This window comes from Lycorma delicatula, chromosome 7 (genome assembly GCF_047948215.1).
Source record: "Lycorma delicatula isolate Av1 chromosome 7, ASM4794821v1, whole genome shotgun sequence".
Taxonomy (NCBI): Eukaryota; Metazoa; Arthropoda; class Insecta; order Hemiptera; family Fulgoridae; genus Lycorma; species Lycorma delicatula.
In genome coordinates this window covers 71,585,836-71,602,116 of record NC_134461.1, presented here as the reverse complement: position 1 = coordinate 71,602,116, position 16,281 = coordinate 71,585,836, and the positions used below count along the sequence as shown (strand labels likewise).

At 25.3% G+C, this 16,281-nt stretch overlaps 1 protein-coding gene across 1 annotated transcript in view; it reads right to left on the bottom strand.

The window, feature by feature from the left end:
• Positions 1 to 720: 720 nt before the first annotated feature.
• LOC142327530 (excitatory amino acid transporter-like) overlaps positions 721 to 16,281 on the bottom strand; it is a 78,367-nt gene continuing 62,806 nt past the window's right edge. The window contains exons 10-11 of the mRNA XM_075370666.1: positions 11,914 to 12,048; positions 721 to 9,570 (exon numbers count right to left, since the gene is read on the bottom strand). Coding sequence (XP_075226781.1) covers positions 9,333 to 9,570; positions 11,914 to 12,048 — 373 coding nt within the window. The 3' untranslated portion in view covers positions 721 to 9,332. The remainder of the gene's footprint in view (positions 9,571 to 11,913; positions 12,049 to 16,281) is intronic.

Sequence of the window (16,281 nt, the reverse complement as noted above, 5' to 3'; positions counted from 1 at the left end):
AATGTGAATGAACCAATTTAATTGAAGTACATAGTATACTTAGTCCCTGAGTTTAGTTGGTAAAGGAATGAAAATCTTGGTGCATGCTATTGTAAGTCTCTACCCATTCAATTGGCTTTTTGCAGATGCCAGAATCTTCTTCACCAGGTCACTAATGGTCAAATTGTTGGAAAATCTGATGTTAATATATAATTTAACCATGATCTTTACTGTTCTGTTGATTTATCAGTATCCAAAATAAAAATCATCAGCCAAATTTCCATTTGACATCCCTAGCAGACTGTTCAAAACTAAAAAATCATTATCTCCTATCACAGACATGGATCATAAGCATAAAGATAAGCTTTCTTTTGTTAAGAAAATAAAAAAAGTAAGTTTTGGAATTTTTAAAAGTCTTTATTAAGAAACAACATTAAAAGGGAAAGGGGCAACCAACAGCATTTTAAATAAATGTATAAAATATACAAAATTATGATAATATATAAAAATAACACAAGTTAACATAATAATAATTATCATAATAACTGAAATATATATATATGTAATATTATAAAAATGATATAATTATTAATATTATTATAATATAATAATTATATAATATTAAAATATTATTAACAAAACTTATATAAATATTCAGATCATAACAACATAATACAACACATAATATTATTATGAAACTAAAATTATAGTAATAACAATGTTATAAACACATTAGGGTAATTTAATATTAATCGCAAACTTAATCATTCTTAAAATAACAAATATGGAGCATAAAACAAAGTCTTATAAAATAAATATTTAATTAATAATTAATGGATAACCTGGAATTGTTTAAAAATCAATGATAATTACTTATCATTATGATATTATAAATATAATTAATATTATGTAATATAACTAATTTTGGAACATGAAAATGCAGACCTCAACATCCATCTGATAATTATTCTCCTCATGACAGAGCAAACTATGTTGTCGCTTTTGGCCATACATCACTTAGTCTATTTCTCAATTACAAGATAATAAACATTCTGCAGGTATGCAGACACTTACATTGCACCTAGTGATCATGTTAAGGCTGATATTTTCATGTCTTTTTACTATTAATGAAAGAGAGAATACATTGTAAAATTATAATAACTAAAATACTTTTTTGTTTTAAAAGGAGTAATTGAATAATATACAATAAAGAAATATAACATAATAATATTTCAGATACAGAAATTGTTTAATATAATGTATCTTCATGATTTGTTATATTGTAGTAACATTTATAGATAATTTGTAAACAAGTATTATATTATGGTTATTACTAGCATTCTATAATTAACATATAATAGTAATTTTAATTACAGTAATATTTTATTAAGAATAATAAATACAATATTTAACATAAAAACACAAAAATTTAATTATTTTGTTAATTTTTTTTCCTATCTACTACATAATGTAATTTATTACGTTTATCTGATCATAGTAATAAATTGTCCATTTTACAACTCATTTGATGAGATTTGTGGCAATTCAAGTGCAATCTGTGCCATAAAAAAAAATTGTAATCTAGAAACAACAGAGATAATAAATTTTTTATCAATGAAAAAATACATTTTGTAAGATGGTTTTTTACCTTCATGTATTCTGCTGTAACAATTTCTCAAGAGAAAAGTTTTTTGTTTGTCCTCACAAATTGTATACATAATAGCAGCATGAAATTCTGGTGAATGTGTTAAATTGTCTGGAATAACCCAGGTAGAAGCTGAATTTGAAATAAAAAAAGTAAAAGTAAGAATAAACTTAAAAATGCTTCATGCTAACATTTAATAAACCAGTTTTCAAAGGAAAAAGTTAAATAATGCCAAGTGTGGATGACTATATATGTTTGCATACAAAGCTCATAAAAATGGAGAATATCTAAAAAAAAATCATTTTGGTCAAAGTTATAAGCAGCTTAATTGTAAAAGTTGTTTGTTACAATTGAGTAAAGTGCTGAATTAGTGCTGCACAATGAATAGTATATACTGAACTTACTAAAATATATCAAATTCTAAGCAACACTTTCTTAAAACAAAAGTTCCATATTGTTTATACATTTTTAAAACAATTATTATGTTTCACTTCTTTATGTTAGCAAAATACTACAATTATATATATAAAAAATGTGCAATTTTATTTCATATTAAAATATATTATTAAATTTATGTTCTATGACCTGTAAGATTTAAGAATTCAATTCTTTTGTTTTTTACACTTTATGGAATGAAAATATTATAAATGTAAAAATCTTGGTTCATAATACTAAATATTTAAATACAATAAAAATTACTAGTAATAATTTAGTGGAGCAAAGATTTATATAAAAAAAAATAATAATAATACAAAATATAACTAATTAGTACAATAAAATATGTAATCCTTGATCTAAAACAGAAAAAAATAAATGATACAGCTAAAAAGCATTCTTCTAAAAAGAAAAAAAAACACAATTTACTCATTAATCAATTAAATTATCTGTTTTTTACATGATAATAATAAACTTTAAACTTGAAGAATGAAACATCAGAAAGACTTTGGTTCTAGATTATAGTAAAAAGTTTTAGTTTAGAATAAATAAATTTATTAAAAGAATAGAAATGAATCTTCGAAAAGTATAATGAAGAAATATAAGTATAATAAAATTAATATTTATCACTATAATACAAAAAGAAGTTGTTTTCTAAAATAAACTCTCTGAGAATAAATTATGTTTTATATATAATTATTTTTTAATTTGATACATACATTTACCAAACTGCTATACAGTACTTAGGAGGTCGCATTTTTAAATTTGAAGAATGCTTCTATTCATATATATTGTAGACAAAAGTTTTTTTTAGATTGAATTTATATTCATATTAGGAATGGGTCTTTGAGCTAAAAAACAATCATAATACAAATTTATTAGTATACTGATCCATGTATGGAATAGAAAAAGAATAAATCTTAGTATTAATTATTGAAATATTAAATTTAATAACCAGCATGGTTCCAATCCAAATGATTCTAATTCAGCAAAATAAAATAATTTTTTATTAAATAAAATTTAATCTCTAATTTATGCATATTGAAAATAAGTAAAATTATTCAAAAAAGAAATCAAAATATAAAATTTCCAGAATGAACATTGAAATTACCAAACAAAAAGTATTAAATCCATTATCAATTAATGATTATTTCCTACAGAACAAATCTTAATTTGAATATATATTGTAAAAAGATTTTAAAAAGTTCTGAAAGAGAAAATATTTTTTCTTGATTACTTTCTTGAAAACTGAGTTTTAACTGCAGTAGATAAATAAAAATGTAATATTCCAACTACAGTAGAGAAAATTTAAAAACATTTAAACAGCTTGAGTTACTGCTGAAAGTGAAAAATAAAAAAAGGAAAATAATTATTACTAGTACTATAATTATTTGATTATCAGCTCCTGGTGAGCTCATTGAAAAGTTTTACATTAGGATGTCCCAAAGCTATTTTAAAAACTTAATGGACTATGAACTCAGCATTTCTAACTGATGTACAAGATCATAAATCTGTCTTATAATGATTAATTATTATCCAGAACAGAACAACATGACTTCCACCACATTGTACTGCATCCAATTGTAATATGGAACAATAATTTAATAACTGTGTGTAAAGCAAAAGAAAGATATATGGTAGTTATTAGAATACTACATAATAAAGAACTTTATGAAAATAATAAAAAAATACTACATTCCTGAAGTTTCTTTTGTGCAAGCAAAAATTGAAATCAAACATTTAAACAAATATTTTAAAGATTATTATCCACAATTTAATTTGTGATAAAAACTTATGTGCAGATTAAAACTTTGATCCAGACTTTCATAGCGTAATTAAGAACAAAACTATAAAAAATAACTAATAATTACAAGTACCTTTTAAAAGTAAAGAAAATAATAAACCACCTTACTAATGATTCAATTTTAATACAAGATGGATCATTTTATTAAGGTGGATCTTCAATTTATCGACATCACAGAGTACATCAAGTTCACAAGTCAGGGACCTTTAGTTCTATACCACTGATCTCTATTCAGACAACTTTACTTAATATTTATTATACTGTTAACAGTATTTATTATGTTTTAATGATGTAATAATCATTATAATAATAGAGTATATTTTTGAACACATATTTTTTTTTCACAAAATATTCATTTTAAACTATGACATATCAAAAATTAATTAATATAGTTTGTAATAATAAAATTACAATCACAAAATGGTGGTTATTTTCATAATGTATATTGTGTAATATAAAATACATACTAACTCTACCATTACAAATAAGACTAGTAGTATATAAACATTCATGTTTAGCTTTTTCATAATTTTACAATACAGATAATACAACTTTTGTAATACAATTATATTTCAGCTACTGTATTTAATTATATCACTATATATTAGTAACAACAATAATTAATGGTAATTTACAGAAGTAATATTCTTTAACAGTGAGTTACAACCATCATAAATATTTATCTTTCTTTAATGTGTACATATATATATGTACATTAGGTTTCTCTAAATATAATTATATTTGATATAGTAGGTAAATATCATGTGTTATATTAGGCAGCAAAATATCTTTATTGTCATTTTCACAGTTAAAGTTTTGGGTCCCAACATTATCAATTATAGGCCATTCATTTTATAATATTTTTTTATTAATTTACTTTCAATAAAAATTAAATTATATAATTTTATATTGTGCTCATATATTTTTGTTCTTAATTCTATAAATGTTATGCTATCTGTGTTAAAACTGTATTAAAATTGGTTGTAAAATATTCTAAAGTAGGTAATCTAAAATATGTTATTATTAGATATTTTTTATAAGATAATTAATTGCATAAAATTAAAAAAGTTATGTATTAGATTTAAGTAAATTGATTTTTTCATATCAGAAACTACAGACAGATGTTGAACTAGTCATCCTAATTTTTTATAATGAAAAATGTATTTGTAGTAAGTTAAAATCACCAAAACTAAATGAGATTTAAACTTAGAACCTTTCATTTGAAAAGTGGAGACATTGTCTCACATGAACACAAACATAATGATAGATGAGGGAAGGTATGTAAATAAAAACTCAATAAGGATTGTTTATACAGAGTGTGGAATAATGAACCTAAATGAGCAGTAACTGTGCTTAATTGTTGTAGTAAATCAAAATACAATAAGCTTTTGGCATTTAAGAAAGATTATAAGATGTGAAATTTCTTTTAAAGAAATATTTATAAGCTTTAAACTACAGAAAGTCTCTTTGATTTGCCTTGCATTACCTTTTTTAATTTAATGGAACTTTACTTTTTATTTTGAACTTTTAATCTCTCAATTGATTACTAGAGGAGTATGATATCTCTCAAACCACTGAAGTTTTTAGTGGAATATTATATATATATATATATATATCATTAAAAAAATGTCTAAGTAGTGTTAATTACCTGTTTTTAATCACATATCTATTCCAGAATGTCAAGTTAGATTTTTTACAAACAAAAAATTTTCTTTTTTTTATAAAATAATTTTCATACATGCATTATGATATTATATATATTACACATTAATGTCTCATTTTTGAGTGATAACTTGTGAATTATATTTTCTTCTTCTTCTTCTAGGTGATTTTTTACAGCTATAAAGGCCATCTCTCATATCCCAATTGCAAAACTCTTCTATACCTTCAATTTTCCTCAACGGTTGCCCCATTTCTTCTAATCTCTCATTTCTCATGAATCATTTTCTAGAAACTCCACAACTCCTACGCAGCACATCCATCTTCACAGCCAACAAACTTCCCTCATCTATTTTTCTAACTTCCCAAGCTTCTGACCCACACCATAAAATGCTCTCAATAACACTCTGGTATAACCTGTAATTAGTTGCTTTCCATATTCCTTCAGACCACCACAAAGAATTGCACTTCTGGATAGACATCTGCCCCAAAGCTATATGACTTATATCTTTTACACTATTTCCTTCCTATGATAATACAGAGTCAAGGTTAAAGTTGGTCTCGATGATATTCCCAACTATAGTCAAGTCATCTCCACTTTTATTTTATTTTTAAATTATAAAAACAGTTTTTATATTAAATGTTTTGAAAATTTCTAATTTATGAAAAAAATAAGTTTTTATTAGTATATAATCAGTATGAAAAAAATCAAAATTTTATTGTAATTGCATCATAGAAAAACAGGTAATTAAGTATAAATGTTATAACTTTGACTTGTTGCAAAGTACCACTGAAAATTGTTTCTGATTATATGTAGACAGAACTGAAGGCAATTTTCTGTGGCAAATAATTTTCGGAATAAATGCAAATTTTTTTGGGAGTAAAATATCTATTTAATATAGGAATAATACCCCTTTGTTGTTGATAATAACATTTATTATTACATCAAATATCTGCCACAAAGTAATGATTTTTTTTTTTTTTTAATTATAACTGTATTTGATTTTTATATTAAAAATTGTTACAATTATTTCTTTTCACAGCATAAGTATATATTATTAACTATTACTTTAATATAAATTTTCAGCTGTTATCATCCATTACCTCTTAGTGGTAACTATATTTTCTTAATTTTATTCTAGTATTGGACTATTCATACTATACAAAAAGCAATAACAGAAAAGATTAATTTCATATTATACTGCTGTGTTATTTTTTCAAACTAACAATTACGTGTAAATTGAGCTATCTAATATTTATCTTTAAAAATTGAATATTAATTTTATTTAATAAGATTCTTAAAACTTTTTAATATTATCAACCTAAATTATAAGCTCGATATTTTCAGTTTATTTTTTTAAATTCTATTTTAAAACTATGTTTATTTACCCAAACCTTCATTTATTCTACATATCATATTTTTTATGGTATATTTAAACAATATAAAAAAGGTAAAATATTTATTGATATGCTTTAATTAATCCAACTATTTTGAACTTTTTAGTGTTTGTAAACATATTATTGTGCATCTGACATATTAAAAAAAAATGCTACCTTATAAAAAAGTGATTATATAATTATTTTTATTATCAAAGTATTACTCATCAAAATTTAGAAGCACAGTAATAGCAGGGTGAGGTTGGGAATTGTTGAATAAGTGAGTGGTTTCTTGCTACCTGCAACATCCTTTTGTGGTATACAATTCCTTCAACTGTACTATAACCAGTGCAAAAAGGTACTTTGTATATCCTAGGTGTATATGCTTTCACTTTTTTGACAAGTAGTGAAGTTTTTTACTAAGTTTTATTTATTATTCTAAAGTGTGAATGAAAATTTTTGTACACTGTAATCTATTAAAAATAGTCCCTATGTACTACAATTTTTAAAAAAGTCTTTTAAGAATTGGTTATTATTTTATGAAACGTGTTTTTCTTCTATTTTTTGTGTATTTTGATGAGTTAAATATGATTAAAAAATAAATAAAATTAAGATGAGATATAATTAAATTGTTATTCATAAAATGTTTTAATATATCATCATAAGTAAAAACAATACATAAGTTTATTCATGGTAATAGAAGTTATAATCTAATTAAATTTTTTACTTTATTCATTAATCACAATTAATTGTTGGCAATAAGGTGTAGCCATGAGATACAAATCACTCAACTGAATACCCTTTTTAAAAAACAACCATTCATGATAAACATGAAAGAAGGGAAGCAGTTTTCTATCACCTTCACTTACACGATTTATTTACTTATTAATTTGAAATCAATAATATACATGAAAACATTTTTTATCTCTTTTTTTTTTATAGAAAAATTCTTAAATTTCCATAGAAATTCTTTGAGGATTTAATTTAACCTAATAAAGAAATCAAGATTATAAGTATTAAATTCCCTCAGGAATAAAACGCAAGATCTACTGAATTATACCCATTTTAACCATTATAAAAAATGAATCATGGATAATTTTAATTATTTTCCATACTGCTCTTTCAGTTCACACAACTGTGACAATTATTCAAACTTCAGTAAGAAGAGAAATTTATTCATAAAAGTTACTTCTCAATGAAGTTAACAAATACCACTCTCCCCTCTCCAAAGAAAATTACTCCAAATCTGCATCTAGAATGAATTATGGTCAGCAGTATAAAACTAGGAAATTAAATTTTTTTTACTTTTACAAATATTTCAAAATTTTTAATGTTTTAGTGTTTTCAAATAAATTTTGGTTAAACAGTATTACTTAGATTAAGCAACACATACTAACCACTAACTTCTTATATTCTCTTACAATGTGCATATTTTAATTATAATCATGTTTAAAAATTTGATAGCTCTTAAAAACTTATGGTTGACAACCATAACATCTGATTTTAAAAAAAAATTGTTTATTGCAGTCATCACAAATGTACAGTTTCGAACAAAATCAATTGTGTATTAATCAATAACCAACGTCAGCTGACAAGAACTTACTTTAGGTAAATTTATCAAAGTAGCGGTTACTGCAGATGTATAATAATTTTTATTTTCAGTTTTACAACTGCAGCAGTAGTTGAAGTAACTACACGTGTGTGCATGCACACACACACACACACACACACACACACACACACACACATACACACACAAACAAACACTATTAAGAATGACATAAAAGATAAGATGAAACTTTTAATAGCCCACTCAGATGTCAAGATTCAAGTTAAAAATGAGAAAATTTGCATAGCTACATACCAAATCATGGTAATTAAATTCTTATTTAAAGATTTTTTAAAATTTATTACACAAAATAAGCAAATACTCCTTATCATCTGTGACTTTTGTGAGATAATAAGATGAAATAAAAAATTTAGTTATAAGAGTTAAACACATGTCACAGTTTTAAAGTTTTAACTTAGGATAAGTTGAATAAAAAGTCAAAATGCTGACTACTGGACCAACTGGTCACCTAATCTTATTTATAATTTTTTTTTTTGTTTTTTTAAATTCCATTTTCACCATACAGATTATGAATACAGAATATATTTTTTTTAATGAAATAACAGTAAGGAATCACTTGTAAAGGTACAGAGTAAATTTCTTTCATTAATTTCAATTGTGATTTAGTTAGACAAAAAGTATTTTGCTAAGTTTAAAAATTCATTAACATTCATTGAAAAATAAAGATAATTCATTAAATTTTAATATTTTTTAACATCACGGAGATAAAGATTGTTAAAAAACAACTTGGCACATTATATCAAAATGACCAAGTGGTAACGGCATTTATTTATACTGACATAAACAAAATCCAATTCAACTCATTACATTTCTGTTTCCGATGTATTATTTGGGTTGGTATTTAAATTAGTATTTGGATTTTGTCTGGTAGTAAAATAATTTTCATCAAGAATAACTTCTTGTTTTGTTAATCTTCCACTCTCTGCAGAGTCTAATTTCCTTTCAGCATCAGCTTTATCCAATTCTTCTTTTGACATATGATAAACAATTGCTGCTCCATAACCATCTCCAAGTACATTTATAGAAGTTCTGATACGATCCCTTGAAAGAATGAACAAACAAAATTTTTATGTAGTTCAATTTTTACAAAATACTTATTTGTTTAATGTAGAGAATTACTTTGACTTAATTTTCTGTGATAAAACTAGTATTCTTAATGAGTGATGATGAGTAAGGAATGTAATTTGTTCTTTGTCTACCCATTTCAAACAACATTTTGAAAAAATCTTCAAAAAAAATTTACTTGTTCATTGGATAAAGCAAAGGAATTATTTAGAATTAAGAAAAATTTAACACTAAATGGTGAGAAGTAAAGAATTTTTGTTATATAAAGAAAAATAAAGTTTTAAGAGTAACTAGAAATGAATAAGATGTGTAGGTAAATTAAAATTAACTTATTATTCTAAATAAATATTTGGAAGTAACAATAAGTGAAGACTTAAGAAGTTGAAAAAAAAACTGATGTGGACATCACATGACTTCCTTGTACGCCTATTAAATTACATATACACATTTTTTTAAAATGAAAAGTGTATAAAATTTTATTTCATTGATAACTTCTGATTTTTTTTTTTGCTGTTATTGAATTATTATTTATTGTAAACTTTGTTTTACAATCAAAGGTTAATAATTATTAATAAATCAGTATATTTAAATTACAAAAAAAGTTAAAAAAAAAATATATGTATATAAAGTTGAATTCAAACCGATGTGCCTTCCTTTTGTAAGATTGAAAAACTGTATTTCATTAATTAAAACTTTATTTGGCTATAACTCTGGACCCAATGAAAATAAGTACCAATTGTGATATATTGTTGAAAAGCTCTCAATTAGGGTTTATTATGCCAGTTAAGAAATGTCCAAAATCTAAATTTTTTGGATTTTGGGCTTTTTTGGACACTTTTGGTCCACTCGTTGCAATCAAAAGGGGAGGTGCACAATTAGATGTTACAACAGTCCTAAATCCAAAATGTCTACTTTCTGCAACTAATCATTTTTGAGTTATGCAAGATATATACATATGTACAGATGTCACGCTGAAACTAGTTAAAATGGATTCAGGGATGGTCAAAATGGATATTTTTGTTGAAATCCGAAAACCTAAATTTTTCGCGATTACAATACTTCCTTTCTTCGTACAAGTAAGTAAAAATTAAAATTAGATTTTAAAATAGAGGAGTTAATTTATTTTTCATTGTTGCCAATCAGCTGTTGAGTAAATGACCTTTAGGAGCTAATAAACCACACTTTTTAGTGAAATTACAAGTGCATTGATGTTAACGGCACTGTCATCAACAAGAGTTGAAATTAGTTCTTTAATTTCAAAAGTGTTATACATAAAATATTTTTATGTAAATAAAAATGCCTGAAATTTAATCATGCATTCTTAGATAGTAAAAGCTTCAAAGGATGAAGAAGAGGGTTAGGTGAAGTGCAAATGTAAAGAGTACTTTTAGCAGAAACAATATAAAATTCATACTTCTGCACCCATTCCTTTGTTTTTTATTTTATTTTAAACAATTTAATCTTTCTACTTTTTTAAAAATACTTAGCTTATACAAAAGCAAACATCTTTCATAATTCTATTATTAAAAACCATCACGCTGTTCCTTTAGTGAATTATTCAGAATAAAAAAATTAAATTTATATATTTAAATAGTTTAATTATTGAGTTTATTTTGTCTGAAGAATCAGTAACATAACTATTATTTCTTGATATAATTTATAATATTTATTTTATTAACAATTTATTAAAACATTCACTTCTGAAAAAATTTTGACAGAACAAAAGGTTTTTCTTATCAGCCATGGTAATTTAATTTTATTAAATTACCATTAAAACAAATATACCAAATATAGACAAAATAACCATTAAAATCAATCATTTTCTCCCTCCCTCCTATATGAGATTAGTCAGTTTTTAGAATTCACTCATTTCAATCAATTTTACGTAATATTTAAATTAAGAATAACATTAGAAAGTGGAAGCAAAGAAATATTTTTTGTAAAAAGTGTTAAATATTTTACTGTTTCCTAGTTTATTGTTTACTAAAAAGTATTACATGTGCATACTTTCACTTATTAATTAGTGAAATCTATAAAATGTTTTACATGTTAATTTTTTCCATTATTTTTAAAAATAATAATAAGAATTTTTTTAGATTTTATTCTATTTTTGATAAAATAGGAAGTACTCAATCTCGGTGGTGGAGTGGTAGTGTCCAAGCCTTTCATTTGGAGGTCATGTGAACTTTTATAATAAAAGATGTAACAATAAAAAACAAAAATTAAAACTGAACTTCTAGACAAAAATTAAAAATACAAATGACAGTTATATGTTAATATAAATATAGAATAATGTTAATATTTTAATATTATACTTACAAAAGCCAGTCAACAGCAAAAAGTAATGAAACATCTGATGTTGGTAAACCGAGCGCGCTCAAAACTAAAAGCATAGTAATTAATGCGGCACTAGGTATAGATGCTGCACCAATACTGGCTAAAGTTGCTGTCAGACTGTAAAGTAATAATTACATATAAATTTTTAATTTCTAGTAAATCATTTAACTTGTTTTAACACATTGATTGCCATGAGACATTAAATGATGTCTCAATGTAATGTCACACTTACGATGCAATATTATTGTTTATTTTTAATTTTTTTGTATCATTTACAATTACAATTTTTTTGTACTAAATTATTACTTAAAAGATAAAATTATGTATATTATTGTGTTGTATATAGCACAGATATTTTTCTTTAAATTTGAAATTAAACAATGTTTTTTTTTAAATCTTCAAATAAACATAATTGAAAAGTGTTGTAATAAAATTTGAATTAATTTTAGTTGTTTACTCATAAAATTTATTTATATTTTAATACCACATACTCTTAAAAATAGTAAATTCAAAATTTCCTTTAAAAATCTCAATTCGAAGCAAATTTATCAGTAAGATGTGATTTTATTACAGAAGAGTAATTCCAAAACAGAATACTACTACAGAAGAGTAAAACGTTTAGTAATTTATGTTAAAAAAAAGTATAGCAATTAATAAAAATAGTATTCAAACAATTCTGGAGTAATAGAATTAAAAATAAATACCATCAGTTGTTAGTAAATAAAAGATATTATAATTCAATTAAAATATATTAAACATTCTGAGGTATCAGTTGGTGTCTCATTATCCATGGTTACTATGAGACATACATTGATGTATCACCTTTATTTTAGAATATTTCAAAAAGTAAAGTTACAAAGTGAAATTGGTATCAAAAATTATTAATAGGGTAACAACACCTTCATTGAAATTGAAAAAAGAAATGACAGCACTAATGGATATTTTTAGTAAAATAAGTATAGCAACCTTGAAAATGTTGCATTTATCAGTATGGCAGTCAACCTGTTAAAATATGGTAAAGAGGAGGTAACTTTTAAGTAACACACTAAATAATTTGATATTTGTATAAAAGAATAAATTACAAATCTATTCTGATATGTACTGGTCACTGTAATGATTTTTCCCAAATTTCTTGTTACTTAATAGATCAATAACAAATTATTTCCTTAAAAATTCTGTGATGTAAACTTAATTTTTTTTCTAACATGATCATATCTGTTATCTTTTTCTATATTAATTTATTTAAATCTGTTTAGTAATGCATATATAATTCTATTTTCATTGTCTGGTAAGTATACCTCTACATCACACTTAGTAAATTTTTTTTAAGAAGTAGAATATTTTCCTTTTATTGTTTCTGAATTTTACACTTTTCATTTCTCTAGAGTGCTTCTAAAAAAAAAAAAAATAACAAAATAAAAAATGGTATCTTTTCTTTAAATAGTAAAGAGAAATCAGTTCATTCAATTCCATAAGGGGAGATTTATAATGAATATATGTAAAAATAGCAAGATTTCTTATATAATTTTGATCACTGTCTATCCTTCTCAGCTGTAGCCCAAAATTGCTGACTGAATATTTGCTGGATTATAATAGTCCATTTAGACACTGAAAATGTGTCCAATTGTTCAGGGACTCAAGTTTACATAGCCATGAGTGTGTAAAGTGATTAAAATATATACTCATAATGTTTTATTTTCACACTTGTGTAAATATTCTTTTAATTTGCTATCAGTTAATCTTTATAATGTAGTAAGGATTTCATGCAACAAAGAAATTAGCAGAAAAGATTCGTAAACAAGTGTCTCAGTGTCTATTTAGTTCTCATTATATTAATCATCTTTTTCATCAAAAATGAACATTCATTTCATACATGAAAATGTAAGTATTAATTTATTTCAATAATATTATATATATATAAAAAACAAATTTAGAAAAAATAGTCACTATTGCAAGGTTGTATATCAATAGAAGCCAAATTTATCAAAAAATGTACCAAGTCTAAATGAGAATTTGTTTTCATTATCTTATAACAATTTATTTACAGCGATATTTTCATCTTTTTGAAGATTATTTTAACTTTTGTGAATAAAACTCACTGAAAAATTAAAGTTTTAGTAAAATCAATTCCACCACTTGAAAGTATGTTTCACCTCACTGATAACTGCTAAATCACTTTCAAATTTAAAAGATTACAATACATAGTGATTGGTTTTTTAATTAGAGAAGATATGAAAATGCATTTTTTGTATAAGAACAGCTGAAAATATATAAAAAAATAAATAAATAGCCTATAGTATAATATATTCATTATAGATTCCCTTATAAACAATATCCCTTGTAGAATTCGTAGATAATTTCCTTAAAAAGACATTACAATAGTTAAGTACATGACTTAAATCAACAAATTGGAAAATTTTACTCTTAAACAAGAAAACCAGGAGATCAAACATACAAAATACTTTCAAAATATGTTTAATTAATTGTATTGTTAGTAGTACATGCCATTTTGAATTTCTCAAATATCTTTAATGTATCAAAAGTTATGGGCATTGGTTTATGGCGCACGCGACTCGAAAGTATATACTGCTGCAGCAGTCGCGCCTCTACATAGTGAGCGACTTTTTGTTTATTAAATACTGCTAAATTTACTGATAGCAGAAAGAAGTGCTCACTAGCAAAGTTATGTAAAATTTTCTCAGCTTTCTGATGGTGCCAGCAGTGTTTATCTGTTTTAATAAATAATTGATATATTAAAGAAAAACCACAAGAAAAACTGAAAAAAAACAATTTTTTTACAATAATTTGTTAATCTAAAAATTAGCAACAAAATATTTTTATAAAAAATTCCATACGTTAATTTAAACACCTGTAGGACCCTTTCCTCTTGGTTTCATGTTTGGGAAAAGTTCTCCTATGTCCACCATCCTGATTTAATATGCCTTGTCTATTAGTTATTAATAGTTGAAACTTTATCTATAATAAGCATGATTATATTAAGTTATCTATTATTGTGTAATGATTATAATCAACTTATCTGAGTGGGCTAAAACTCCATCGATAAAAAAATAAAAACTCAGCTTTATATAACAGGGTCAGATGAAATAATGGAACAAGTTAATATATTGCTCTCTGGAGTTTAAAAAATGTATTATATATACTGTTTCCATTCATTAGCAGAAGTAAATATTTTTATAATTATTTTAAAATTGCCTGATCACTAAAATAAAGATCAGAAATAAATAATTAGTACGGAGTTGGTGGGAAGTTCCGTTTTACTGTAACAAATCCCAGCTTAATCAGGCTCTAATGCTGCCAGTTATCACCGCTGATATCGTTCACTGCTGCTGGAAAAGGTAGGGATGATAAGCTGTAGTGTGGATCGTTCGGTTGTTTATTCGTGATGCGCTGACCTTAGTTGTAGTTGAGTGTGGAACGATAGCGGATAGAGTGCATTCACTGTCAAAGAGCATTTGTAGTTTGTGCGTGGGACTACGAACGTCCATACACTGGTGAAATAATGTAGAGTATTATGAATGCTTTTCTTTAAGCGTTTTGGGAAATCGTCACCATCAAGGCAAATGCTACTGACATGGGAGAAAAAAGCTTTTGCAACGGGAACTGTTTTTGATGCGCTACGCAATGGGAGGCCGAACACTTGAGCTGAGACATGAGCTGCTGTGGAAGCATCGATTCAACGATAAAGAATGAAATCAACGCACAAACTTTCTGCAGAGTTAGGCATTCCAAGATCGATAATAAGAAACCATATGCGGAAGGACTTTAAAGTTAAATGTTTTCGTCCAGCCACAGTTAATGAATTGAGTGACAATGACCTTAATCTATGTGTTTATGCGTGTCAGTAATTGCTTGAATACTTTCCAAGAGGAAACGATAAAAAGAACAAGCTCTGAAGCTTTTCTGGGGAAAAGACACCATCTGCCTCATGTTATGATTTGGGCTGGGATGACAGCTGATCATCTCCTTGGTCCGTATGTTTTTGATGGCGCAGTTAATCAATGCAGTTGAGGATGATTGACGAGTAGTTGTTATAGAATTAATGGCAAAAGGGATCACTGACATTATTAGGTGTCAGCTAGACGGTGTTTCAGCACATTTTCCTTTGAATGTCTGCAGATGCTTCAATGAGATTTTTCCGAATCACTGGATCAGATGTCGGTCAGAAGAATTACTAGCTTCATTGCCTTGCATAGCAAAGTGCCCAGACCTGACAATGCTCTCTGGTGTTTTGTAAAAGAAGAGATCCAAAAATGCAGATACATCAATAACAAGCAGTTCCAAGATGCTGTCGGCAGCATTTGAAATGATCATCTCTGATATGCTGTTGCG